Here is a 25,605-nt window from a genome sequence, read left to right as displayed (position 1 = left end):
GATTTAGACTGACATCTTCTATGTAGTGTGATAAGCTCTAAGAGAGTGTGCAACCTGAATAAAAAAGGTCATATCTAATATAATTTTAAATAGAATTAATGTAGTAGCATCATCTTCGAATATGAAGCTCTAGGAGGTTCCTCAGCTCTGCTGTAAGAGGTTTGGGGGTATCAAATTATATTCAATTAAAACTTTTAGGATACTGCTTATGTTAGATGTGTTATGATTCATACATGAAGGACCTAATTTTTTGAAAATTGTTTTATTGGTGTCGTTTTCCATTACTTATATTGCATATAATATCCTTCCCCTGTCTATCCTAGCCAATCCATTGAAATAATTTATAAAAGAGAACGAAAAGCAGAATTCTGCACAACTACAAAGAGTATATCAGAAAAAGTTTTATGTTGAATTCAGTGTTGCTCGCTCATAATTTCCTACCTCTGCAGAGAACCAAGGGCAAAAGTATCTTTTCATATTTCTTCTTTGGGTTCAAGTCCATATATATATATACAGTATTGCAGTATATGTGATTTCTCATCAGTAGGTTAACAAGCATTTATTAAGTCCTTACTTATATTCCAGATGCTGCTATGCTCTAGGTATGCAAAAAAAGATAAAAACAAAGTCTTCAAGGCATTCTGATCACTTTTTAAAGGAGAGCAAGGGCATATGGGTAACTGTGTGCATATCAAATGTATACAGGTAAACTAAAGTTAAATCTTAAAGAGCAGTCGCTAAGCAACAGGGAATATCAAGTTATATTTTTTATTTACCTTGCTGTAGTCCTAGTATATTTTGTTCTGAATCTGCTTTGTTCACTTTTCCATCAATTCGTAAGAGTCCCTAGTTCTCTGAATTCTTCATGTCAGTTTTTTTCTTACAGTGCAATAATATTCCATTATATTCATGTACCACAATTTATTTAGAGATTCCTTGATTAGAGGGTAGCTACTGTGCTTCCAGTGTGTTACCACAAAAAAGTACTCTGATAAATGTCAGAATTATCAGAACTTACTATATAACCATAATACTGACAATTAAAAAAAATTGTTTTGGATTGGCCACAGAGATAGAGTATACTAAACCTCCTTGTCCAGATGGACTTATGGGAAAGTTTTATTAGACTCTTAAGTAATAATACCTCTAGTACACAGATTATGCTCACAAACAAAATTCTTCAAAAACATGTATTCCACCTAATGACTTCTATGAGAGAAATCAGGTCTAGATACCTAGAGAGAAGGATAAACCAAAGGGAAATATAGACCAATACCATTCATGAATATTTTAATATTTTCAGTACAATCCTGGATTTAAGATTAAATCATTTAATCCTAAAAATCATTCACTATGATCGTGTTTGATTCAATGATGGTGGTTCTTTGGAACAACAAAAGTAATCATATTAAAAACAAAAACATCCAAATGGGATCCTATCAGCGGGTGCAGAAATGGCTTTTAACATAGTGGTATGCTTATTTATCCTAAAAACCTGAGAGAAAAAAGTTTAAAATTAAATGTGAGGTTTCATTTTTAGGTAATTAAACTAATTTGACAGATCTAGAATTTGTAGTTGAAACTGCCTGTTTTCTCCAAAAGGAAATCACCTTGACTGATCATGTACTTTGCCCAGGTGATTGTGCCATTATGCTTATGGCCGTGGAATGTGAACATGTATTACCTTCTACCATGTGCCAGGACTGTGCTAAGAAAGAACTTCATAAATGTTGCCTCATCTGATCCTTACAACAACCCTAGGTGGTTCGTGCTCTTATTCTCATTTTACCATGGAGCTAACTGAGGCTGACAGAAGAGAAGCAGATTGCCCAGAGTCACGTAGCTAGTGTGAGTTTAAATTTGAACTCACTTCTTCTGGACTTCAGACCCAGTGCTCTATCAGATGCCCCGCTTAGCTTCCTAACAGAGGCCTATTTTGAATTATGTTGTCTTAGTGACCTCATTGGGTTTTTGGAATAAGAACAGATTAACAGATTTTTCTGTTCACCTTCCCCACCCACTATTTCCCTCAAAACTTTCTCTAATTTATTCACTTTGGGGTGTACCAGTGTCCATATCTGAGAAATCCACATGCACACGTGCAAACCTTACATATTTTAGTGACACTAATATTAAAAGGTAGTTGTCACAAACAACTAAGATTTGGAGCCTGAAGCCAAGAGCATGGCTGCTTATTCTCTCTTTCTTTCTGCCTAAGTATCATCTGCTATGTGAACTTGTTAAGTTCAGTGCCCACTGACAAAATACCATCTGTGGGCACAGTTTGTAGGTGATAGCTGCTTCCCAGTGTTAATTAATAATAATTTTCCCTTATGTGGAAAAAGATTTTGAGCTTTGAGTGAACCTGATTTTGCTTAATTATTTACTTAACAGGAATTTCAGGGCAGTGGTTGGTAGGAAGACCAAATTTTTAACTGTTGTTTCCATCTCAAAATATGCATTTTGGTACGTTTAGGAATTATAATTGTTTGAGGAAATGAAGGAAAAAAGTTAGAGTTGTGTCTTGTTTGCCTTATGGTTGACCTTGAAAATATATTTTTCATTATATGAAGATGGAGGCCTGTTCTTAATAGCTTTGATTGCTGTTCTGAGTTATTGCCTATCTATATAGTCCTAATGCTGAGGGTAATGGTAGCAAATAATAAGAAAGAAAAGAATGATGATTCATTCCTTAACCCTTTTACGGTGCACTAAAGAGAGTCACATTCCCTTAGGACTATTGGCTATGGCTTAGTGCATTTATAGTAAGTGAGATGGATCTGTGAGATGGATCACCTGACAAGTATAAAGAGATTGGAAAATACTTTTATTACAGTTTATTGGTTTGTCACTATTAGTTTATAACATCCACAATACCTCAAAGTAATAACTGAATTTGTGAGCATTATTTAACTTTTGAGTTTAATTGAAATAGGACTTCTTTTAAGAATCAGATTGCTTTTTTACATGAAATTTTTGAAGTTTTACTCTTCTCTTAATTGAATTGGAGTTTCTCATTCTTTGAAATTAGAAATGTTAGTTTTTCTGAATGTATCTTGTAAGATTTTTCTTTTTTTCCACTCTAATACAAATAATACCTGAAATGTTTATTCAGAGCCCAGAATATAAAATATGAAAGGAGTCAACCATAATCATAATATACATAGCCAGTGAAAAATTTGTTGACAATTTCAAGGAATCAGAACTTTGCTATTTATTATATTCAGGTGAATATAAATATAAGTGTCTCTTGTGCTAGTTTTAAATATTTGTTATAATAGAAAGACTCAATATATAACTTGGTCACCAGCATTTATTTTCTGTGTAGTAGAATGACAAAGTGTTATTTTACCAAATTGGTATATTAACAGTAAATATTTCATTATGGGGGTTTTGCTCCAAAATTTCTGGGTAAACTAATAAAATAATTGTAATTGCACACACTGTCAGATAAAACACAGTCAGATATCACATACTATTAAAATACTGGAACTTTATTAGCAATTAAAATGATCATTTTCCCCCCTAGAGTTGTAAATAGTATTTAGTCTATTTCTTATAGTATAATTTATTGCACATTTGGAGCAATGTTGGAAATTCAGAGATTCAGGAGAGCTTTTAAAAAGTAGAAATTTTCAAGGGTGATTAGTACATATGCTCTATGTCACTTATATTAAAAAGTCTGCAATTTAAAGTGGCTTGTACACTTACATTATTTGTAGCAGACTCACTAAATAGCCCCATAGAAAGACTAATGAAACTGATAAAATTAGCTAAAATGTTAAAATTTAGTTTTAATGGATTGAAATTGAAAAATTCATTGCCTTGCAAGTCAACTAATAATGAATTTCATTGAATTTAGATTATTAACCTGTTCCTGCTCCCATGTGGAGTACTATTTTTGTCTTCTTGTCCATCTTTTTGTTTTTCTCATGGTTTCCCAGGAAAGTGACCAGATAGAGGAGATGGTTGATTCCCTTCTATATATAGGGGCAGCTAGGTGGTGCAGTGGATAGAGCACCAGTGCAGGAGTCAGGAGGACCTGAGTTCAGATCTCCCCTCAGACACTACACTCACTAGCTGTGTGACCTTGGGCAAGTCACTTAACCCCAACTGACTTATCCTGGTCATCCTGATGAATATCTGGTCACTGGATTCAGATGGCTCTGGAGGAGAAGTCAGGCTGGTGACCTGCACAGCCCTCGCTCACTCAACACAAAGTCAAGTGCAAGTCATGTCATCATTTCTCTGATGGCGTGGTCTTCTTTGGCAAGGAAGGACGAACACACACACACAGAGACACACAGACACACACAGACAGACACACAGACACACACGCACACACACACACACGAGCAGGATGTATTTGTGATGAGAGACTGTCCAAAGATCTGTTTAAGATCTCTTTCTGCTAAAAGCAAAATATCTGAACACATTTTGACTTGCTGACAGTTTTATCTCTCTCTGAACTAGAAGAAGAAGAGATGCTACTAAGGAACTGATTCTTACCAAAAAGAGAAACTATTTGTTTTAATGCAAATTGTATAGGAGTGGGTTAACCATCACAGATACTGAGTATATCATTCTCAGAGCTCTGAAGGAAGAACTCTTTCTATTCTATGGAAGAAAATCCTGATCCATAACATAGGCTTTATATCAGAGTGGGTGTTTTTTAAAAAGATCAGAAAAAGAATGATGAGACTTTGAGAATTTTTCCAGAATAGCATGCTGAGAACACAAGTACAAATGATCTCAACAAGGAAGAGAGAGATTAAAGAAAACATCTAAAAAGATTAAAATGTCTGTTTACTTGTAGATAACCCTCTTAATCCGGTTTTTTAAAGTAATGTGTATGAAGGATGGTAGGAAAGACATACAAGTAAGAACAAATTTAAGAGAATGACCTGTATCACAGAATGCAAGGAATTAAGAATTGTTGGGAGAATGCTCTTGCTTAGATAAGTGATGACTTAAGAAACATACTTTTTTTCTTTAAATAATTGAAGGAAACCTGTGGAAGGAGGGAGCAATATTTATTATATAGTACTCTAGAACTGGAGTTGTTGGATAAAAATTAGAATGTTGTAGGTTTGGGATTGATTTAAGAAAAAAAACTAATATAACAAGGAGAGCTGTCCAAAAATATCTCTTTGGAAGTTAGTTATCACTGTAAGTGTCAAAACAGGACTGATTGTCACTTGTCAAGGATATTGTAGAATGGATTTATATATTAGAGTAGGTAGTTGGAATAGTTAAACCTGTGATTCTTTGTCCTCAGATAACTTACTGTCTATGCTAATAAACCAGTCATTATTATCTCCTCTCTCATCAGACTTTAGAAGTAATGACATAAATTCTGTTACATAATACTTGTATTTTTATGAAATTGATCTATTAAAAGCAAGTTGTTTTGAAAAGTAAATTTAAAGTTAGTGAAACAGTAGTATTTTATCATAAAGGAGCCTGCTACATTATGGACTGTGAATAATGTGGATAGGCTCTAAAATGCTATGAACAGTTTTATGCATATCAAGACATAGGAACATTTTGCAAAGCTTATTGGTGCAAATAGATTATTAAGAAATTTACTTGGAAAAAAAAATTTTTTTAATAGTGTTAGGTAAGTTGGAGCCTACCTGTAATCTCTGATACTGGAAGAGGCTGAGTCTATTGTTGACTTGAGTTGAGTAGATCTGAGCATCAGTAGAGGTAAAGCCATTGAGATGTCTACACTAAGTTCAGCACCAGTAGGATGAATCCCATGGAGTAGAGGGCTACCTCTTTCCCTAAGAAAAGGTACACTAACATAGAAGTAATGTTAGGACATTTTGCCCATGAATGGCAGTTGTACTAATGTCCTTAGTGAGATTGGTAGACCCAGTGTCCAAAAACAAAAGACCAGGTATGCCATTCTCACTTCCCACTCCTGAATAGTGAGGAATTATGTAACTGGAATAATGAAAGGAAACTTAAGAACTTTTTAGAAACTTCCTAATGGAAGATCCTAGCTTTCTGTGGCTAATTTTGAGTTGAAAGAATTTAAAATGACTTGATTAAAGAACTAGAAAGTAAACTATCAGTAAGAACTAGGGTAGAAGAGCTCAGATAATTTCTTTAACATTAATAATTTTTTTTTTGCAGTTTGGATACATTCATGAATCCTATATAGAACACTCAGCGTTCTGATAAGCATTATTTAAACTACTGTTTGATTTGGTCAGATTTAGCAAAGACTGGTTAAAGCCCATGAACTCTTGTGAAGTGACATTTGTAAGTCTGTTTTCGTTAAACCATCCTGATAGTATGTTTTGTTTTCTTTCAGTATTCATGTGATAGAACGTCGTGCTCTTCCCGAGTTTTTCAATGGAAAAAACAAGTCTAAAACGCCAGAAATGTGAGTGAAATTTTAGACTCTAAATATATCATTTGTTTGGAGACATTTGAGTGGAGCCAAAAGCTTAGTCTTTTATGTAAAAATTAGCACAATATTTTTATTTTTGTAACAAACTCATAATTGGTTTTTGTGTTCCTAGCCTAGAAGTTTTATCTTTTATCCAAAGCTTAGTCAAAACATTTTTGATATTGTTTTCAGTAGATACAAAAAACAAAGAAGTGCTATGGAGGCTCTGTAAATTTTTCTCCTGACACTTTCACAAAGTCCCAGGGGGAGCAGGTTTTTTTTCTTTTCACCATTTTTTACCCCTTGACCATATAGACTAAACACAAAATGTGTTTTGTTATTCTCTCTGATTAGCTTTTACTTGATTTGCATTAAAGTGCCCCTGAATGTTTCATAGACTGCGTATAATCAATCTCACTTAAGGGTGACTTGTTAATAGTAGAAGATACATGCCCTCCCTCTGAACACACCTCACTAAACCAGCAAGCTGATTTCTTCCATTTGTATAGCGATACCTTTCTTGAATTTTTAATTCTGTTGCTATTCTCAACATTGTTGTCTACTAACAACTGATTATATAAGTAAATCTATCTCATTTGCATTATATATGTAATATATCTATTATATATAGCTTACAAGACAGTCTTAGTAGTTCTCTTTGTGTGGTGTGACTCATAGCATAATTAGTGCCACAGTATTGCTTAATAAAAATTTTTTGGTGATAAAATATTTTAAATGTTACTGTAAATTTTCAGCCTTATGACAAAGGAATAAGAAAGTGCTCTTGGAATGAAAAACAAAAACTTGGTAGCATTTTTTATGATTTTTTTTCTCCTGCATTCCGATACTTACCACTTTTTCCATATTATTACTCAACTAGACAGGTTAAAAATTTTCAATTTCATATGGTGGGGAAAAGAAGAGCATATTGGTATTCTTTAGCACTATTCTGGCTGTACATTGCTGTGCATGTTTTCTATAACTACACATTAGAGAAACACATGGCTTAGACACAAAATTTGAGTACCTTATGGTAACACAAATCTAGATTTGCAGCTGCTGGATTTAGTAGGCTCTGATCTTACTCCTAAATAGCCATTCTGCACTTGACTTTTGGATTATTCCAAAAGTTATTTCATTCTTCCTACACCTGAATTCAGTGCTATTGGTTTCTCAGTCATAGAATTTAAACTTTGCTTAAAACTGTAAGGGTGACATAGAAATTTTATAAGAAAACTTTAGTGACCTCTAAGTTATATGTGTTCTCTACAGGCAATCAGGAGCAAAATATATTTTACTCTCTTGATTCTTTTACTTCGTGTTGAGCCATTTCTTCACATCAAGAAAATTTACTTTGGGTTCAAAATTTGTCTCCAAGTAGCTCTACTAACAAAGGTAGAGAATAAAGGCTCTTTTTTATCTGTTAATTGTAGGAACAATAAAAGTGGCTGTTACTGAGCAGGAGGTTTACCAACAAATATCCTTGTTAAGCAGCTACTGTGGTAGATAAGCATGTGGCAAACATCTCTCAATATTTACTTGGAGATCTTTGAGTCTTTTTTTTCTTACCCTCACGCAAGAATGTTTATCCTCATGAATAAGAATTTTGCTATATCTTTCTTTAGATACTTGGCTTACCGTAATTTCATGATTGACACATACCGCTTAAACCCTCAAGAGTATTTGACCAGCACTGCTTGCAGACGGAATTTGACAGGAGATGTCTGTGCTGTTATGAGGTAAACCATCTCTATCTGACCCTAGTAGACGTAGCCTGTATAGTATGTCAACCTACATACATTCTTTTATTAAATTGAGTTTTCTTTATTCCTTATGTCTGTTACTTGGTGTGTGCATGGCTTGGATTTTCTTTATGGTTTTTCCCATCTTACTTTCTTTACTGTGGGGCCAAGGTGTTACCACTTTGGTATTACTTAGGTAGAGAAGAAAAAAGCATTGGCTGAGTTACACTTTCCTATCCATAATCAGTACCTTTGGACCTTGTCTTTGCATGAATCTTTTTTTTTTCTTCACAGACTTAGGAATATATATGTTTTTTTCTTTCAGGTGAAATAATTTCCTGTTACTTGTAATTGAAGCAAAAAAGTTTAGAGTGGAAGTAACCTGCCTTGTTTCTTTTTGAAATGTAGCATCTGTGTAATATTTAAACAACTTTATTAAGATTTTTAATTCTCATTGTTATTTTTCAGAGTTCATGCTTTTTTAGAACAGTGGGGGCTTGTAAATTACCAAGTTGATCCAGAAAGTCGACCAATGGCAATGGGGCCTCCTCCAACTCCTCACTTCAATGTACTTGCTGACACCCCCTCTGGGCTGGTGCCTCTTCATCTCAGAACACCTCAGGTAAATGGCACATAGACGCTTTAGAGACTTACAGGGAAAGCTCAGAACTGTTTTATTATGCATATAGTAGAAGAGCATTCAGTGTCTTTCTTAGTTGATGGCCTGCTCTTTTTCGTACCGTAGATAGTGGAGGAAAAAAATAACCCTTCTTTTCAGTTTCCACTCCTACTTTTTTTGTATATATTAATATTTTATTCACTATAACTCTTACCATTAAAAATTATTGAAACCTAGTGAAAAGGATTTTACAAAACACTAAAGTTCTTACTGATGTCTTTCCTATTCTTGATTCACAGCTGTTGTGAAGCAGATAGTCTTCACTCTTTACAGCTTGATAGAAACATTGGAATCTTAGAATGGAGCATTAGCATTCAGTTTTGGGATAGATTAAACGTTGCATATATCTTGCATATTTACATTTGCGTTAAGGGATAAGAATGTTATTTACATTAAATACCTACTGCTTTTGTTGTGAATTTGAAAAAAAAAATTCTGGAACAGTTTATTTAAATCAGGTAATGCTTTTATCATGCTTATACTTGTATTCTGAGATTTGGTATGATCACTTTGTATTTATTTTGTTTGTAGGTCCCTGCTGCTCAGCAGATGTTGAATTTTCCTGAAAAAAATAAGGAGAAGCCTACTGACTTACAGAACTTTGGTCTCCGCACAGACATTTACTCCAAGAAAACCTTAGCAAAAGTAAGAGTTTAATTTTAAATACTAGCTTCTCAATGTATATAGTTTCTTAGAATTTTGTCATTTTGTCCTTTGTTCCATTCCTCTGTTGTCATAAAGTGTGCCATTTCCTTATGCCATATTATATAGTATGTTGTACAGTTAAAATATGTGTATTTTAGTTAAAAATTAGCAGATTATTTTTTAATTTTCAAAGTGTGTCCCATATCCATATATATATGCATGTATATGCATACAATGTTTACTGCTGTGAGAAATTAATAACTTAACATCCCATTTAATTTGATTGGACTACGATTATAATTTGGAACATTTACTTGCAACCTTCAGGCATTAACTTGCATGTATCAGTTCTCAACTGTACTTTAAACTTGTTTAGAATTCAAATACTTTCTGTATAAAGGACAGTTAGGTGGTGCAGTGGATAGAGCACCAGTGTAGGAGTCAGGAGGGCCCGAGTTTAAATCTCATCTCACACTTGACACTCATTAGCTTTGTGACCTTGGGCAAGTCACTTAACCCCAACTGCCCCATCCTGGGTCATCTCCAGTCACCCTGATAAATATCTGGTCGACAAATTCAGATGGCTCTGGAGAAGTGAGTCTGGTGACCTTGCACAGCCCTCCCTCACTCAAAACAAAGTCCAGTGCAAGTTATGTCATCATTTCTCTGATGGCATGGTCTTCTTTGGCAAGGAAGGACGAACACACACACACTTTCTGTATCTAATGGTATGTTATTGAGGATTTTTTTAAACCTCTTGGTGTAACTGGCAATCAACTCTGGCAATGATGTATATACGGAATAAATGTAATGATTTCTAGAAGCATAAGGACCTTAAAGATAAAATGTGAAGATAACAGATTTAATCTGTCCTGGGTTACAAACCAAACCTTCAGGATTCTGATCTTTTGTATTACACTTAAAATTGTTAGTGATTTTCTATACATTTTTAAAAGCATGACTCGCATTAAATTAGGACCATGGATTTGAGAGAGAGAGATTTTGTGTGTGTGAGATCCATTTAGTATCTTAGAAAAGGTGTAGCTACATGTTGCATAATCTGCCAAAACCCATTTATTATGCTTCAGGAAGCCACTTCAGTTGGTCAGTGAGGGAGTCATGTAGTCAGATATTAATATTAGGAAAGTTACATTGGTTCCAATATGGAAAATGAACTGCAAAGAGAACAGTTGACTTATGAAGATGTAGTTAAGAGGAAATGAGGGTCTGACTGATGTGGTAGTTGTGAGAGTAGAGAGAAAAGGTTGGTGCAAGAGATGGTGTGAAGGGAGAAACATTGAGATTTGGCAGCTAATTAGGTCTGATATGTGGTGTGAGGGAGAGGGAAGAGTCTAGAGAGAATTCCAAGATTAGGAACTTAGGAGACTGGGAAGATAGTGATGGGTTCATAAAGACTCAGACATGGCTGAACTGATTGAACAGTAATAAGAACCAGTAATAAGAAATAGTAAAGAACCTGAAACAGTATTCAGAAAGAGGAATAGCCATTAGATTCCAGATTTTAGCTGTCTGTGAGCAAAAGTGCAAGAATGAGGGAGCTTAACACAAGGAGGCAATTCAGTCTCTTGAGTATTATTTATACTTGGTGGAAAGTGATTCATTACTGGAATATGGTTGCTTATGAGGTATTAATTCCTTCAAAAGGAATAGACTATATCAAGGGATAGTGGAGTTGTTTTGTCATATTATCTTCTATCAAGACACATCCTTTTGAGGAAAGTCATGAATCACAATAGGGAAAGTTTCAACTTGGTTGAGATGATTTATTTGGATGAGGATCAGTGGGGTAGGAATGCGTCCATGTATGAAGCAGCTGTTGTTTTTCTCAGTGTCCTTTACCAACAGAGATCATAACCTGTATGACTTAGCCGATTAGTTGTAGGGGTTTCTTGAGTTGTTTATCCTGTCTAAGGTTATGTATTTGGTAAGGTTTAGAGGCACCATTTGAGATCATGTCTTCTGCCTCACAGAGGGAAAAACAGAAGTGATGAGCATGATTGGAACATGGAAGAAATGTTTGATATATTTGGCTAACATTTATCTGGTATTTATAAAGCCTCAGCATGAGAGTAATAGTAGGCTTTCATTACTTAAAACTCTTTTGGTGGGCTATTTCTGGAGCATACAGAGCAGATGTAAATTTTAACTTAAGTTGCTGACAGCGTCACATTTCAGACCAAAAGCTACAAGGACAACTGCTGTTCTGGACCTAATTCTGACAAAAAAAATGTCCTAGTTGATCTTGAGGAACAAATGGATTTTTTTTGTGAGAGTGCACTTATCTTCTTAGTATTACAAGCTGAAGAGAGGAATGTTGGGCAGTTTTTATACCATTTTCATAAGATTTAGAGAAAAAATAGGTATGATAACATGACAGCAAAGATTGCTCAGATGGAACAAGAAATGATTTTGATGGGAAGCATAAGAAGCAGCTAGTATGCTTAATTACAGTGGGGACCTTGGGGACATGTATAAAAGATAGAAATTGGGACACATAATTTCCTTCAAATACCAGAAATTTGATGGGATCCTATAAGAGTAGTGTTGGGAAGGATAAAACTGTAGGCTTAATATAATAAGGAAGAAGTAAGTATCATAAATGGAGATTTGCAAAAATGATTAAGACAGCAAAACAGGCTAATTCTTAACCTAAGTATTTTTCTTACATATTTTCTTACAATGCAGTTGCACCATTTCTAAATAGTAAAGTCAGGCTTCTGAATGAGTGAGTTCCCTTTCATTAGAGATATTCCAGTTCAGTAACCACTAGGTAGGGATATTTTACATGTGATAACATACATTTGTTCAAAAGTTGCACTATATGGTTGAAGCCTCTCTTAATGATGAGATTTCAGCATATTATTGCTTTGAGATACTAAAGGCCTAGTATTTTACCTTACATGTGAGACTTAACCTGAAATGGCTAAGCATATCTTTCCAAAGATAAAAATAAGAGTGACTGTTATTATATAGCACGGATTAACATTTCAGAAGATTTGACAAGCTCCTTTCACATTCAGTTTATTTGTAATTTTTGTATCTATTCTTTTGGAGTCTGCTTCTCTGTCGCCTGTTTGTCTAGAGGTTTTTTATCCTTCCATATCACTTTAAGATTCACTGACTGTTGGCTAATCATGTATTCATGATTTTTTTCTCTGCTTTTTCTTCTGAAATTCTTAAGTTGAACTGTTTAAATTCAGAGCCAAATTATAGTGTGATATTTACTTGAAATAGCAGTGTCTTTTTTGGAATTGTGTTTCTTAGAGGACCGCTTTGGGCACTTAAAAAAAGTCAAATCATACCTGACCTTTTTTTCTCCCTTCCCTAATAAAGAGTAAAGGAGCCAGTGCCGGAAGAGAGTGGACTGAACAGGAGACATTGCTGCTTTTAGAGGTGAGTAGTTTTCTGAAAAAACTGAGACGTCTCTTTGAATGACGGTCTAGTACCTGTTTTTGTTAAATGTGTGAGGTGAACTTTTATAATATTGATCTAAAATTATGAGGTTTTTTTTTTCTGTTAGCGTGAAAATTTCTCATTCTGAGTGGTGATGATTGAGTCTGGATCACACAGATCGTGCAGCTAAGCTGCTTCCGCTCTTCCTGTACTAAAACAGTGCCCTTATTTAGCATGGCAATAAGAATGAAGTTGAAGAGTGGTCACACCATTCCCTCTTACTAGAGCCATGTGGGGCTGATCTAAACCTACATTTTGATTTTTAGCAAGACTCTGGAGAGTCTTAAAATATATAACCAATAAAGAGCTGTATAATCAGGTTTACCTCCAAAAGGCAGTGAATACACAATGTATGAATTACATAGATGTCTTTGGTATGAGCAGTCAGATTCCTTCTTAAGGTGCAACATAGTTCGGGTTAATAATTTCACTGCTGTAAAGAAAAAAAGAACATTACATTCAAGTGTCTATCATCTCTAAAAAAGGGACATTTGTCCTTAGAGGCTAGCAGCCAGTATCACTAAGTTTTTCTGTCTAATATGTCCATGTCTTTCAGTTGTGCTCTTTTTTCCTTTACCTTTCCATGCTTTCCTCTTCCCTTTCCTTTTCTTCCTCATTTCTTTCCCCGCTTTTGTGCCTATCCATGTGAATATAGAGGAACTATTGCTTCTCTTTCAGCTATTTTCAAATGTCATATCTGTGTTTGCTTATTTCCTCTTGAACTCCAAAAGTAGTACCACATATACTTAGGAATTTGCTATTTACATGTCACATTTTTACAACAGCTTTGTAAAGTATGTAGTCCAAATATTTTAATCCTTATTATATATATGAGGAAGCAGGGTGATTATGATTTTCCTGGACTTGAAACTTGGGTCTTCTTAACTCATAGCCACTATTTTTTCTGTTATACCAGCCTCCTTTGCCTAAAAGAAGGCAAGAAGTTAAAACTTTCTAAAAACTAAAAGAAGTTAAACTTTCTATGTGGAAAAATAACTCTCCTGGTACTGACATTTCTGAAAAATTTGAGTATCATTCTTTGTTTGACCACTCTTAATTTCTTCAGAAACATCAATTGTAAAATGGTAATTATTAGCTGCCCTGTTGGAAAAGTTTAAAATTCCTATCATGTGCATTGTTACAGTAGCTTCACATGATCGTGTTGCAATTGGGTGCTAGTGGACTAGTTTGAATTAAGTCTTTGTAGTAGATATCTTTATAATTATTTGTTCATTTGGTTAGTATAATTAGCCACTTTTTTTAATACTGTATGCAGATGGCTATTCTTCTAGAGTTGAATTATAATCGGTAGAGATTATGAGATAGGAATGACAGAGCTGTTGTTGTTTTGCCTGTAGAAGAAAAGCACAGCAGTCTAATACTCTAGGCTTTACAATGATCGTATTTCCTCACCTGCAGCTGAAATCTGGGAAATAGTGAATTTCCTTCCATGCCTTTTCACTGACAGGTGTTAACCTTTCCATAAACAAAGAAATAAAAGTTTTCACAAGTAATTATTTACTACCAACATCTTTCTGTTTAGATTTTGCTTAGTAAGAAAAGGAATATGGAGCAGTACAAAAAATAACAGAATGAGTCATGGACAATAACAGATTATTCTTCCTAACAGAATGATGTGTCTTCTATGGTCTTGATTATGTATTGGTGTCTGTCTGTATACCTTTATATTTTTATGTACTTATTTAAAACCATTTAGAATTTATAGTTTTTCACTTGGAATATGTTATGATTTCGAAAGAAGAAACTTAAATATATACAATTAGAATCCCAAAGCTTAAAACACATGACGTTAGCTCTAGAATGTATTGGAGATGATCCCATTGCATATTTGTGTCGTCTTTGAAATTATTTTCTGTTTTGTAGAAGATTCTTGCAAAATAACAGAGAAATTGCTAATAATTGCTGGTGTTGGCAGAGCTCTGTAATGTTGGCAAGGTGCTTGATATATATGATCTAATTTGAATCTTACAGATCTATGAGATAAACACTGAAGTCGTGATTATTCTCACATTATAGATGAAAAAACTGAGCTTAAGTTGTATAGATTAATAATAAATTTGAAAGATGATATCTAATTAAGTTCTTCCTGATTTTAAGTATAATACTTCACTATATTAAGGTGCCCTTTCTGAGTTAGTTTGATCTGGAATTTGAGAAAATTATTTCTCCATAGCAAATAAAGTCACCCCCTAAATTTTGTATAAAAAAAAATTGGGGTATTTCTGTTCTGTGTTCTAAGCATTTGAAAAATGTTCTGTTACTTGTATGCAGCTAAGTGTTGATACTATTTTGTGTTTTATATACAAAGTTATAAAAATATCATACATTCTTGCATCCTTTCAGTAGTGAATGATTCACTGAGTGAATGGAAAAATCACTTATTGAGTGCTTGCTATGTGCTATAGCATGGTGCTTGGAGTTAAGGGTACAAATGGGAAAAAGATTGGTCCACCCTTTCATGGGAAGTCATGCTCAAATTGGGGAAAGCTACACATCTGAAAGTTCAGCCATAGGGTGAGTGAAAAGTCCCTGGGGTTCAAAGGCTGCGATAGTGGACAGATTGTAAGACCCTGCATGTATCAGTAGCTCTGATGATATTGCTGGGGATCTAGGGCATCCTAGAAGATAATTGAGAAAGTCAGTGCTTCTCCATCACAAGAAGCCTGTATCTGTCTCAAAGCTGTAACAGGCATGTGAACGGTCATTTTGCTTTGCTTTCCAAGGACACCTTTTTGGGCATCACTCACCCTCTGGGTAATGGGTTGGGGCAGTGGTTTGCAGAGTTGTGTGTCCTGGCATGCCATGAAAGTGTCTGAGGAACCTTTCCTTGTCCAGGTCCTAAAGAAGATGCCCCTCTCTTTATTACTTGTGCACATCATGCATCTTACCATCATTTGTGACTCAGGTCCCATTCCTTATTGGCTGGAGAAGTTCATGTGCAGTGAACAGAAATCCACACCCAATGTGCTTTTCAAACTTGTGGGATGGAGGGGTCTGGGTGATACTCATCCTCTGAAGGGTAAACTGTGCTTCCTTTTGAAACCATCATTATTGGCAACAGAAGAGCAGATGTGTGTCCTGGCTCCCTCTCTTTTGCTGCTTTTGGCTGTTCTTTAGGAGCAGTGTCCTAATGGTTAGACAGTACTACTGACACAGTACATAAGTCAAGAAGACATGAGTTCAAATTTGGATTCAGTCCTTTATTAGCTGTGCAAGTTCCTTAACCTCTGCCTCAGTTTCCTCAACTGTAAAATGAGGAAAACAACAGCACCTACTTCTTAAGGTTGTTGAGAGGACCAACTGAGTTGATATAGTCAATCCTCAGCTGTTATAGGGATAGCATTCTTAGAAAATGACATGAAAATAAAAAACATGAATGGTGATCTAATGAACTTATGGGAAATTGGAGGGGTAGGTTCCCAGAACCGCCCAAAACTATAATCTTTCACTTTTGATTGCTGAAAAATATACTTTTCTGCAAATTATTCTTTTTTTAAAAAAAATAGTAACTCTGATACTGTTAGCACTTTTCCCAACATAGTAACCATGAAATAACCCGTAAGATGTAGTACACAAAATAAAGTTGATAATATGTAAAACATTTTTTCTCACTAGTAATTCCTTATAATTCTGTAACCTTTTGTGCTAACATCTCAATTAAAAAAAAATACTTTAGACAAGATTTACTTTTCATACCACATGCAATCTGTAGTACCATAAATGCTATACAGCAAATAAAATTAAAACTTTAATCTTACCTTCCACTGTATCAGATGGCAATATGAGACATTGTACTGTACAGTTATACTGCTGTAAGCCTCTCTACCTTGGCTGCCCTCTGAAAACCAAGGGAGAAGTTGATGGAATTTTAGTTACTGCTGTCAGAAGATGCTGAGTCTGGTGAGGTCTACACATCACCTCTGTGGCTCTGTTCCTCACAGCTGATAGATGACATTGAGAATGTGAAGGACACACCAGCTTGAAATAATGTTAGTGATTCTTCCTTCATGTGCCAGATTTCCAGAGTATGGGAGCATAGCAAAGGCTGTGATAGATGATTGGCAGCCCTAATGCCAGTCTAGCCATCTGGTCAATTATGCCAAGCCACCCTTTTAGGATAGTATCCACTCCACAAACTTGCTTGCGTCGTGCCTTTCATTTTTTTTTCTCTGCAGTACATAGCTGTAGATATGCACTTACCAATGCAGAAATGAAAATGAGATTACTAATCATGTACATGCTTGAGGTTGGGAAAGTTAAATATTGAGGTTTGACTATAATTGTAAATTGTTTAATGCAGTGCCTAGAATGTAGTAGAAATGTTTATTTCCTTTCTTACTAATTGTGTGGGTTTATCAAACTCTTTTTTTCTCTTCAGTTTCTCTTCAAAGACCTTTGTGCCCACGCACACTTTTTCCTGTCCTTGGGAAAGCAAACCACTTTATTTTAAACACTGAAATTACTTTTCTCTGTGCTACTTAGGTGCCCCATGATAGGGTCCACCCACCACAGTGTCCCTTGATTATACAGCCTGCCATTGATCTATAACTCTCTTGTTGACCTTTTTTTCTCTGTCTGCTTGGAAATCTCTCCGTTCAACCTCTCCTGCTTCTCCACATGCAAATTGATGCCAGAGATTTCAGTTCCTTCCCCTTCTTCTCTCGCCAACCCCGCAAAACTAGTATATCTTTCGAACACCAGGGCCTTCAAACCTCGATTCTAACTAAGGTCGTCCTCATCACACTTTGCTGCCCATCTCTCTTCATTCATAGGAACGTTAAGTGGAATCCCCTCCTACTTTGAAAGGAACACCTTCTTCCTTTCCCCCTTTTCACTCTTTTCTTTCTTCACTATTCCTCTTTTGGTTCTTCTCTTTTTAAGACCAGAGAGGTTACCTTCCCCTTATTGCTAGCTTACTATTCCACATCCCTATTTTTATTTAGCTTTTCAGGTTGTAATATAATTCCATAAAAGAAGCATTCACTAGTAGACAAGGTGTTAACTAGAGTCTCTCCATAATATCCCTTGTCTTTTCACTGTTAACTAGACCAGATTTCCTCCTTTACCTCTTTCCTTGTGTACTTTAAGAAAGAAATCTCTTACCAATTGCTTTGTTGCTGTTGCTGTCTACATTTATTCAGTCCTGCATTTCTGTTGTTTTGAGAAGCATAATCTTTTCAGTTCTGACTTTCTTTCTAAAAAAAAAAAATGTTTCAAGCCTTTATTTATTTTTGAATGTCTATCTTTTGTCCTGTGTGATTAAGATCATATTTGCAGGGCAGGTCACCCTGGGCTGCATCCTATGTTCTCCTGCCTTTCAGAAGATCACCTTTTTTCCCCCTAGTGTTTGCTGAATAGTCTGTCATTAATTCAAATGGTCTTTCCTTTCGTTTGAAGTTCTTTCTCCTGACAGCTTTCAGAACTTGTTGATTCCGAAGCAAATTGTTAAGTTTAACTACTGTGTATCTTAGAGTTTGCAGCCTTGAGTTGTGGTTTTTTTTTTCCTGGAGATGACCTGTGAATACCCTTAAATTGTAACTTCATTTGTTTAGAAGTTGTGGAAGAGGAGTTGTCCTCTTCAATTAATTCCTTCATTATAGTGTTAAACTTTTTTGTCCTGTAGTGTTTTGGGAGACCTAAGATCCTTAGTTTGCCTCTGCTCATACTGTCTTTGAGATGTGTATATTTTGTTTGTGTGGTGAACACGTAATTTTTAAATGTTATTGAGTTTTTCCCCTCTTCTAGGTTGTCCTTCACTTCTGTGTGTTTGTATTTTCATTTTTGTTTCTTTTATGAAGCTTGCTATTGAAGATTCAAGTTTTTCTATTTTGCTCATTATTTTTACTGTGAAGGACAGAAATTATGCTCTAGTAATTCTCATTTCTCTTTTAAACCACTCAGGAACAGAATGTTGTGGTTCCATGCTCTCTTCAGATTACACGGGGACCTACACTTCATCAAGTGTTGAATCATTTTTCATTTGTTTTGCAGGATGTTGTTGTTTATTACTAGATCTAGAGACCATTTTTCCTTCTGTTGTTATTGTTTGCCTTTTGATTTGTATGTTTATGTTCAGGGTCTTCTCCTTGAAATCCTTGGTACTTTGAGTCTTTTCTTCCTTTTATTTTTCCTGTGTCTCACTTCCTGACTGTCTCCCCTCTGATTGTGGTTTCCTTAGGGATGGGATCTCAAAGCATCTCAGCCTTCTCCCATACTGGACACTTCATGGTTCATTAACCTAAATTTTTGCTCTGCTCCAACTGACTAGTTAGATCTTGCCCCAGCTGGGTGTTGTGCTCTTTCCCTTAGTTTTGGTGGAGTTTTGCACAGCTTTTCACATGCAGAGTCTTTGGTGATCTGTCCCACTCCTTTTATTCCTTACTTGTCTGGCCTGGCACCAGCGGTGTAGAGCCTATTTTCCCTTACAATGGCAGAACCTGCTTCATCTGACACTGATGCTTTCTGTTTGCCTCCCCTCAAAGACTTTTGCTCCAGAAGGGCTATGACCAAGCTAGTTGTTGAGGCCTGAGCAAACTTCCATACCCTGGAGCTGAGGAGGTAGGGGAGAATGGGATATGGGGTTTTGATGTCAGTCTTTGTCATGTTTTTGGGTCTTCTAGTGTAGTCTTGCTGCCAGTAGTGTGGAAGATGGGGGTGAGATGCTGGGTGAGTGTAGGATTATTAAGCATCAGTTCCTGGCTTTGGCAGGATTTTAAAAAATCATCTTTGGGATTCTGGGTTTCTTAGACTATGGAAACAGCTGAATTTGCTTTATCTTTGGTGCATAAGTTTTATTTTGGAGAGGTTTGAGAGGTGGGGATTAGATAAAGTGTCTGGTTTCCCATCTTGTTGCTTATGTGACATGGAGTTGTATGAGCTGGAAGGGACCTCAGAATCCCATCTTGTCCAACCCTGTAGGACTACAGTTTACACCATCTCTAACCAAGCAGTACTTGGGCAGCTTTTTGCTTGAAGAACTACAGGAGGAGGTATATCCAAGTCAACCTCTTTTGCTTTTTAAACAGCTATCATTTTACCATAGAAATGACAGGAGTGGAACAGAGGTCTGTATACAACATTCATTGATATAACCAAGACCTTTGATACCTCTGGCCATGAGGGCGTGTGAAAACTCGAAATTTGTCAAAAATGTCAAAATTTGGTTGCCTGGAGAAGTTCATCAGTATTATGGATAGTGGCGTGCATGCACAGGTTTTGGATAGTGGACTGTGTTCTTTTTCCCAGTCACCAGTGATGTGAACCGGGGCTGCATGCTTGCTCCCATGCTTTTTAGCGATACTTACAATGATGTTGAGACACTTTTAGTGAAGACAAAAACAGCATCAAGGTCAACTACCCCACTAGCAGTAAATTATTTAACTTAAAAAGGCTAAAAGCCAAGACTAAAATAGAGGGTGAGTTGGTGCATGATGTGCAACTTGGATCTCAGTGATTATGCTCTCAGTGCATCCTGTTAGGATGACATGCAGATTAATTATCTGCCACTTGGGCTAATTTTGGTCTAACAGTCAACATCAAGGATGCAGGTTCTTCACCAGTCAGCACCACACCATGCATATGTGGAACCATTGATTACAGCAAATGGACAAGTTTTGAATACTGTGCATAAATTCACTGACGTTGGCAGTCTACCTTCCAGAGATGTGCACATAGAGGTAAATGCACTTGTTGCCCTAGCTAGTTCCACGTTTGGGAGGCTTCCAACTGAATGTGTGGGAGAGGTTATTAGGCTGTCTGTCAAACTGAAAGTCTACAGAGCTATTGTGCCGACCTCATTGTGCTGACACCTGCACAGTCTACCAGCGCTATGCGAGAAAATTGAATTGCTTCCATTTGAATTGTCTTAGGAAGATTCTGAAGGTCAGCCGGCAAGATAGACCTTGAAGTCCTTTCTTGAGCTGAATTGTCAGGTATTCAAAGTCAGCTGCAGAGAGCAAAACTCTCTGGCCAACTCTGATGGGCTGGCCATATTGTTTGAATGCTAAATGTATATTTGCCTTAAAGACTATTTTACAGTAAACTCTGAGAAGGCAATCACTTACATGGAGGTCAGAAGAAGTAATGCAAGGATATTCTCAAGGTCTCTCTGAAGAACTTTGGTATCAGTTGGGAGACATGGCACAGAATTGTCTAGCTTTGATGTACCTTCATCAAAGAAGGAGCTGTGTTCTATGAGCAAAGTAGAATTGAAGTAGCTCAGAAGAAATGTGAGATGCACAGATTTGGAGACATCTTCATCCCAGATGATCATAGGAACTGTTTGTGCCCAGCCTGTGGTTGAGCCTTTCAAGCTCATATTCCTATGATTAGCCATAGCTGGTACGTTGATCCCAAAATTATGACATCATTTTGTCTTCTTCGACCACAACTTTATCTTATATCTTTTGTTTTTCATGCTAATCAACACCTTCATTTCCTTCCACCAATCTCTGTATTGTAATTCCTTTAGACCTCTAGCCATCTGTTTTGCCTTCTTCTGCATACCACTCCAAATTTATTTTCTAAAATGTAATAATAGTACTCAGTAGTATACCAGATGTGTTTGGACTGGTTAGAAGGCAGTGTGATTATTCTCTCTTTTATTCTGGACACCATGCCACTCTTAATGCAGCCTAGGATTTTAGTTTCCTTTTGGACTGTCATGTCAGAGAGGACATGTCGTATATAATAAACAAAGATCCTACCTCCACCTCGGGCAAGGAAGCCTGGGTCCAAGTCCCGCCTCTGAAACATGCTGGGTGTGAGACCCTGGGTAAGTCATTTAACTTGTCAGTACTCAAGGCAGCTAACTAAGACTCTTAAGTTTTAGAAACAGTGCCAGTTCACATTAGTTAAAGTAGTTTTTTTTAACTGAGTGTTCCACATGCCAGTGAAATCTTAGGTTTGGTCTCTGTTCCTATCCAGATACTTTATAATTAACTTACCACCTTACTCATCCACTAGGTAATCTAGGATATTTACCTTCAGTTTTTTTTTTATTCCCTCCAAATAAAAAAAGTTGAGCATATACTCCAGTTTATATATATGTAAACATAAGTCATACTACAGTAATAATAATTACTTTGTAATGCTTAAATAAAAACAAATCTAAATGAGTTAAAAATGAAAAAATATCATGCATCATTAGGGAACTCACTGAGTTTACTTACTAGGAAACTCGTGAGACCTGAGAGTTAAGAAAATTTCTTTGGCAGCTATGTGGAAAGTATCGGTTGAATTGGCTCTAAGAAAGGATAACTTCAAGGGCACTTCAGTTGCAGAGATAAAGAAGAATCTAAATTAATTTACTTTATTCATGGCTTCCTTTTCTCATTGATTTAGTCCCCATACCTGCATCAGGCCCCTCCTGGATCATTGCCTTATTGTGGCAGAAGAGCTTGTGTAGCTCAGTGAAACTACGTGCTATACCATAAAGGGTTATCATAGTAGAGAGGTCTAATGAAAAGGTGATCTGCTGTAGAAGATTTCAAACCATTCCACTGTCTTTGCCAAGACAGGACCTGGCGTGTTGTGGTCCATGGGATCACAAAGAGTTGGATATAAATGTGCATCTGAAAGGCAAAAACAATAGTCTGCTCAGGAAGGGGTTTCAGACTTAACCCACTTTTTCTATGGTATATCCACTGATTCATCTTGGCTGTCTGGGGTCAGTGCCCTTCATATGAGAGCTGTGTTCCAAATTAGCGCACTGATGGAACCCCCAGATTAACATTAGACATTTAGATACCATGACATACATCATAAATTCATTTCAATAGTGGCATGCCAGTCTGAATGGAATTTTGAATGCCATACATGGATATGTAGTTCATTGAGTTGTAGTCAGTCAAATTCTTTTCAGTACTTCTTCAGTATTTCTTATGTTTTTCCCTCCTTTTCCATTCAATTGAAATAGAGGAAGTTGGGCTTTTTGCACTCAGGGAGTTTATAATTGTGTGTCTGACCTTCTTTTATTGTAAACTCCCTGAAAATTAGGTCTTTGCTATGTATCTAGCTTTGTATCTCCACCATGTGGCATACTGTCTTGTAGATAATAAATAATAAAGAACCATTGAGTGATTTTAAAGATATCATTGGGGAAACAAAACAAATGCTTTTAAAACAATTAAGTATCCACAATATTAGGTACCATTATGGTCTTTAAGGGTCATATCAATATTAGGTAAAGGGGCAGGGTAAGGAGAATGAAATAAGCTTTTATCAGTAAGCACCTGCTAAGTGCTATGCAATATGCTAAGCATTTTACAAATATTATCTAATTTGATCATCATAGCAACCCTGGAGGGCAGGTACTATTGTTATCCCCACTTTACAGATGACAAACCAGAAGCAAATAGGTTCAGTGACTTGCCCAGGATCACATAGCTAGTATGTGTCTGAGGCTGAATTTGAACTCAGTTCTTTCTGACTCCAGGCCCCAGTGTTCTCCATTGTGACACTTAGTTATTTTCTACCTCCTTTAAAAACATTGCTGTTCTTTCCCAATGACTACCCATCCTTGACCACATAACAGAACACTCCCTTTTTCCCATTTTAATAATAAATATTTAATGTCCATCATGTTAAGAGTACTTTAACAGGTGCTGAGTCAAGGTGGATAATTTTATTGTTATTTTCATTAGTTTTACAACCATTTAATACCTTTCCCTTCTACTCTCCTCTCATTGAACAACTCAGAAAAAATGAAAGAAAAAACTCAAATAGCAAATGTACATTGTCTGACAAAGACATATTTCACCACTGGTCAAATCCAGAAATGTGTGATTCTTCCTGCATTTTAAGATCATCACCTCTAGGGCTATGTGAGTAATGTGCTTCATTTTCATTCCTTAGGAATTGTGATTGATCAGAGTTCTAAAATTTTTCATTTTTTTTATATATGTGATTGCATCATCAAATAAATTTAGACCATCACTTTGTAGTTACAAAAGCAAATCATCATTGCCCATGTTTGAAATGTATATTTCATTCTGCACCTATAGGTCTAATAACTTTATTTTTGTTGCCCGTAAAAGGTAGGTTTTACCAGCAGTTCTTTGAAGACGTGATTGACGACAGTTCTTTCGGTGTCATATCTTTTAATGTTATTTTCCTTTACGTTATTGTAGTTATGTAAATTATGCCACTTGTTTTGCTTACTTTGCTTTGAATCAAGTCTTTCCAAGTTTTTCAAATTAATTTCTCAGTGTTTAATAATTTTCTGTTATATTTATGTGCCATTTTTTTTTTTTACACATTCACTGATTGATAGAGACATACTTGTCTTTCCAGTTATTTGGTCCTTCAAAGAGTGGTGCTGCATAATGTTTTTCATATATGTGACCTTTATCTGTGCCTTTGACTCCAGGCCTTCTGGTAGGCAGCTAGGTGGTTTGGTGGACACAGTACTGGGATTGGAATCAGGAAGACCTGAGTTCAAATCCAGTCTCAAACACTTACTAGCTGTGTGACTCTGGGCAACTCTCTTAACCTCAGTTTGCCTTAATCCACTGTAGAAGAAAATGGCAAACCAATCTAGCATCTTTTCCAAGAAAACTCCATTTGACGGTATGCTGCACAAGGTCTTGAAGAGCTGGACGTGACTGAACAACAAGAAGTCCTTACTGCTGGTTCAAAGAGTATATATAGTTGTTAGTTTTCTAGCAGAATTAAAACGTTTTTTCCAGAATAACTGAACCAACTTCCAGTTTTCCCAATAGTGTATTAGTATATGTAACAGTGTATTAGTCTTCCCATAGTAATTCCAACATTTACCAAAACTTTTGTCTTTTGTAATCTTTGCCATTTGGTGGAGTATGAGGTGCCTCTCTCTATATATATATCGATGCACTTGTGACTTGTTAGCAGTTTTAAGACTTAATTTTAGTGTTGTTTTAATCCTTATTAACACATTGTAAGGTAGCATAGTACAATGGAAAGCATGATAAAGCTGGAGTCAAGACTTGGTTGCCAATCTTCATAAGCTTGTAAAATGAAGCTGGATTATTTGACTTCTGATATCCTTTCCATCTATTATTCAGTTGATTCTTAAGACTTAATTTTATACTGCCTATGCACATTTCTGTCATTTTAAAAATTAGTCTTAATCCTTATTCTCTTAGTTTATTATTGGGCGAGTCTATCAAAGTTCATTCACTTTTTCTCTTACTGTCCTTCGTTACAACACCTAATTATGCCCCATCACACTCTCTGGCTCTTCTCTCTGTTCATATTCTGGAGGAAATATCAGCCTTTATGTTGACTTAAGTTTTTATCATATTCTTTTCTCTCATCTCTTTGCAAGCTTTGGCTAAATATAATGTTATTCCCTTTATATCTACTTTGTTGCCACAATACTGTTTTTCATCAACTTTTCCAATATTTTCTTTGAACTCTGCTGTACTTAATCTCTTACTTTACTGTTAAATGTGTTCATTTCTTCAAAGAAACAGTAAAAAATACATTACTTTTCCTTTCATTCCTATTCCATCACTCCTTATGTTTCTCCTAATTTTGAAGAATATTTATGTCATTGGTTTAAATATCAACAGTTGATTGAATTAATAAGTAGAATTGTAGAAAAATTGATTGATTATATGAAAACAGGGAAAGCAGTGTTTTTGGTACCCATTTATTTTTTTTAG

The 25,605-nt window shown here is 35.9% G+C and overlaps 1 protein-coding gene across 2 annotated transcripts in view; it reads left to right on the top strand.

The window, feature by feature from the left end:
- The window catches only part of SMARCC1 (SWI/SNF related BAF chromatin remodeling complex subunit C1), a 173,024-nt gene that overhangs the window by 75,884 nt on the left and 71,535 nt on the right, over positions 1–25,605 (top strand). For both annotated transcript variants that reach the window (XM_072653841.1, XM_072653833.1), the window contains exons 15-19: positions 6,323–6,394; positions 8,026–8,139; positions 8,611–8,764; positions 9,353–9,466; positions 12,821–12,880. In XM_072653841.1, coding sequence (XP_072509942.1) covers positions 6,323–6,394; positions 8,026–8,139; positions 8,611–8,764; positions 9,353–9,466; positions 12,821–12,880 — 514 coding nt within the window. The remainder of the gene's footprint in view (positions 1–6,322; positions 6,395–8,025; positions 8,140–8,610; positions 8,765–9,352; positions 9,467–12,820; positions 12,881–25,605) is intronic.

Source organism: Notamacropus eugenii, chromosome 1 (genome assembly GCF_028372415.1).
Source record: "Notamacropus eugenii isolate mMacEug1 chromosome 1, mMacEug1.pri_v2, whole genome shotgun sequence".
Taxonomy (NCBI): Eukaryota; Metazoa; Chordata; class Mammalia; order Diprotodontia; family Macropodidae; genus Notamacropus; species Notamacropus eugenii.
Note: the sequence above shows the minus strand (reverse complement) of the source record. Positions and strands in the feature narration are given on the sequence as shown.